The sequence below is a fragment of the Pantherophis guttatus genome, chromosome 4, assembly GCF_059756535.1.
Source record: "Pantherophis guttatus breed Tessera chromosome 4, ASM5975653v1, whole genome shotgun sequence".
Lineage (NCBI taxonomy): Eukaryota > Metazoa > Chordata > Lepidosauria > Squamata > Colubridae > Pantherophis > Pantherophis guttatus.
This window is the reverse complement of record NC_142066.1, coordinates 39718254-39721918: the sequence shown is the minus strand read 5'-3', so window position 1 is coordinate 39721918 and position 3665 is coordinate 39718254. Positions and strand designations below refer to the sequence as shown.

Genomic DNA, 3665 nt, shown 5'->3' with positions numbered 1-3665 from the left:
AGTGGAAATTGTAGATCACAATTATCTGGTGTTCAAAGACTACAAAAATGTATAGTTATCTTTAATCCATGCAACCTAATGCCTCCAAAATTTTCACTTTGTAAAGTAATATACAAATACACTCTGAAATTGAACCAGGAAGTTCTAATTTCATGTTTCTATTGCAAACTAGCATATATTTTCCTATGAAAGAAAACACAGCCTTAGTTTATCTGTAAACATAATATTTGTGAATCAAAGAAGTATGTATCATATTTCCAACTGGGATGAGAACTTTTCTAAAGAAATAAATATCCTCTTACTGAGCTAAGTGATAACACCAAATCAATCTTGGCTGATCTGAAAAAAGTAAGCCGAGCTATTTGTTACTTGGATTTCAGATGGGAGGCCTTCAGTGACAAATCAGTAAAAACAAATGAACTAATTTCCTCTGATTCTCACTAGGTTTAGTTAGTGTAGAAAAAAATGAATTAATTGTCAAAGACTTTTGTTCATCTTCGGATGAAAGTTATTTCATTGAGCACTTGACTTAACCTTCACTGAATTCAGTGAAATGTTCCCCAAATAAAAATGAAAACTCAACAGGCTTCTGTTTTTTAGCACATCTCACTTAGTTTCCCTGACCTCATTATGCTCACCTGTTTGTTCTCAAATGACTTTTTTTCAGATCCTCATATAACAGTATCAGAGTTGGAAGGGACCTTGGAAGTCATCTTGTCCAACCCCCTGCTCACGCAGGAGACCTGTACTAGGGATTCGAACCACCGAACTGCCGACTTTTCTGATCGACAAGCTCAGTGTCTTAGTCACTGAGCCACCTAGTCATATTGTGGTGCTGTGGCTTGTAACTACCGAATTGTTAAAAGGAAAACTGCTTCATAGCTGTGATTGTGGCTTATAAGAACTGAATAAATAATTTCTGAGAAGCTCAAATAATTTTTGTATCATATCTGCAGGCATGGCACAAACAGAACAAAACCAAACAAACATTGCAGCTTTCTATCTTCTGGGATTTGTTGGACTTGGAAATCTGCAGGTTCCTCTCTTCTATTTTTTCTTAGTTATCTACATTGTTACCATGGTGGGAAATATCCTGATCATTTTGCTTGTTATTAATGATTCCCATCTTCACACCCCCATGTACTTCTTCCTGAGTAATCTCTCTTGCCTGGAAATCTGTTACAGTTCTGATATCCTTCCGATGATGCTGGCTAATCTCTTGTATGGTAGGGAGAGATCCATTTCTGTAACTGGTTGCATGATGCAATATTACTTTTTTGCTATTTTAGGAGTTGCTGAATGTTGTCTACTAGGGGCAATGTCATATGATAGGTGTGTAGCAATTTGTAAGCCGCTGCATTACACAACACTTATGAATGGCAGAATTTGCCTCCAGTTTATAATTGGATCATGGATCAATGGTTTATTTGTTATGAGCATAGTTTTATATCTGATGCATCAATTGAAGTTCTGTGGCCCCAGTGAAATCAATCATTTCTTTTGTGAACTGAATCCAATATTAAAGCTGGCATGCAGTGACACTCACCTTATTGAAGTAGTAACTTTTTTCATATCTGCTATGTGTATCTTGCTTCCTTTCTTCTTGACTTTGGCATCTTATATCTTCATTATTTCCACTATAATGAGAATGTCATCTGTGAGTGGGAGGAAAAAAGCTTTCTCAACTTGCTCCTCACACCTCATAGTGGTGTTCATTTTCTATAGCACCTTAATGATTGTCTACATTTTGCCTAAAACAGATGGCCTGCGAAACATTAACAAAGTGTTGTCCCTGTTTTACACAATCCTGACCCCTTTGTTTAATCCCCTGATATACAGCCTAAGAAACAGAGAGGTGAAAGAGGCCCTTAGAAAAGCAGTTGCTAAATTGTGTACAGTTGGAAGGATGCACCACTGTAATCTAGTATGAACATTTTTTCATGTTATTTTATATAATAATAATAACAATAATAACAATAACAACAATAACAACAACAACAACAACAACAACAACAACAATAATAATAATAATAATAATAATAATAATAATAATAATAATAATATTTCTATACCGCCCTTCTCCCGAAGGACTCAGGATGGTATACAGCCTATTAAAAGCACAAAGACAAACAACAATTAAAATTATTTAAAATTATTAAATAATTTTGGCTCAATATTAACCCCCCCCCAAATTTAAAACATCCAATTTAAAATCATTACATTGATAGCCCAGCCTGGCAGAACAGCAGGGTCTTAAGGGCACAGCGAAATACCCTGAGGTCGGAGATCTTACGCATTTCTGGGGGCAGTTCATTCCACAGGGCTGGGGTTCCCACAGAGAAGGCCCTCCCCCTGGGTGTCACCAGCCGACATAACTTGGCCAATGGCACCCTGAGGAGACCCTCTCTGTGGGAGCAAACTGGCTGGTGGGAGGCTACTGGTGGCAGAAGTCGGTCTTGAAGGTACCCGGGTCCTATGCCATGGAGTGCTTTAAAGGTGGTAACCAACACCTTGAATCGCACCCTGAAGACCACTGGGAGCCAGTGCAGCTCACGCAGGAGGGGTGTCATGTGGGCACAACGGGTTGCGCCCATAACCACCCGCGCGGCCGCATTCTGGACCAGTTGGAGCCTCCGAGTGCTCTTCAAGGGGAGCCCCATGTAGAGAGCATTACAATAGTCAAACCAGGAGGTGACTAGGGCACCAATGAAATGAAGATTTGGGGTCCTTGACGACATAATCAGATTGATGGATTTCTCTAAAACCTTATTAGCGATATTAAAGAATTCTGCCATGATTACATCCTCCTCACCTGAGGCAGCCAAAGCTGGATGAATGGCATATACAAGTGTTCATTCTACTGTGAGAAATGAAGATTCTGGTGGGATATATTTATTATTTTTAAAGGGGCAACTTGAAATTCAGCACATTTAGATGAAGAAAAAAGAATTTTACAGTAAGGCTCCCCCCCTCCTTCTACAGAAATTCCTGGACTAACCACTTGATTTATAGGAAATATGCTAATGGTTGTTTCAAAGCACATAGTGTCTTGAATGTGAGAGGGGAGGCAGAAGTAGTTTTGCTGGTGACTTTGACGGTGATGAGTTCTGACCCTTCCCCATGTAAACATCTGACCTTTACAGGGAAGTGTTTGGAAGGAGCAGTAGGAAATTTTATGCCAATCCTAAAGTTGTTTTTACTGAAGTGACTGATCATGAACAGAAGAGGCTATCTTTTATAAAAACCTTCCATAGTTGACAATTTTGCATTTAGAAATATTAAATGTTGTTCACTTGGAAATATGCTTTTTGGTCTGATTCACCAACTCTTTTGCCTTCTGATTTCATTTTTTTATTTTGTGTTTGCATATTTATTTTTAAATTTTATTTAATAAATAATTACACTTATTAAATGTACTTCACCCAGAGTCACAGCTTATGAGATAGGCAAGCATATACATCTGATAAATAAATTATATAGTTATTTTTATGATTTTATGTGTCACCCTGCAATAGCTAATATAAATAATCACTGATATGCAATATTAGCTATAAAGTATTAGAAATAATGATAAAATATTTAATAGCAACCACTGTTTTAATTGACAGAGATATTTACGTTCTGTCTTGTTCACCTAAAAAAAAGTGAGAGAAGCAAATCTTCAA

The 3665-nt window shown here is 37.5% G+C and overlaps 1 protein-coding gene across 1 annotated transcript; it reads left to right on the top strand.

The window, feature by feature from the left end:
- The first annotated feature begins 958 nt into the window (after window positions 1–958).
- LOC117668950 (olfactory receptor 2AP1-like) lies at window positions 959–1930 on the top strand. The gene has a single exon (XM_034422999.2). The coding sequence runs from the start codon at window positions 959–961 to the stop codon at window positions 1928–1930; it is 972 nt and encodes a 323-aa protein (XP_034278890.2).
- The last annotated feature ends 1735 nt before the right edge of the window (window positions 1931–3665 follow it).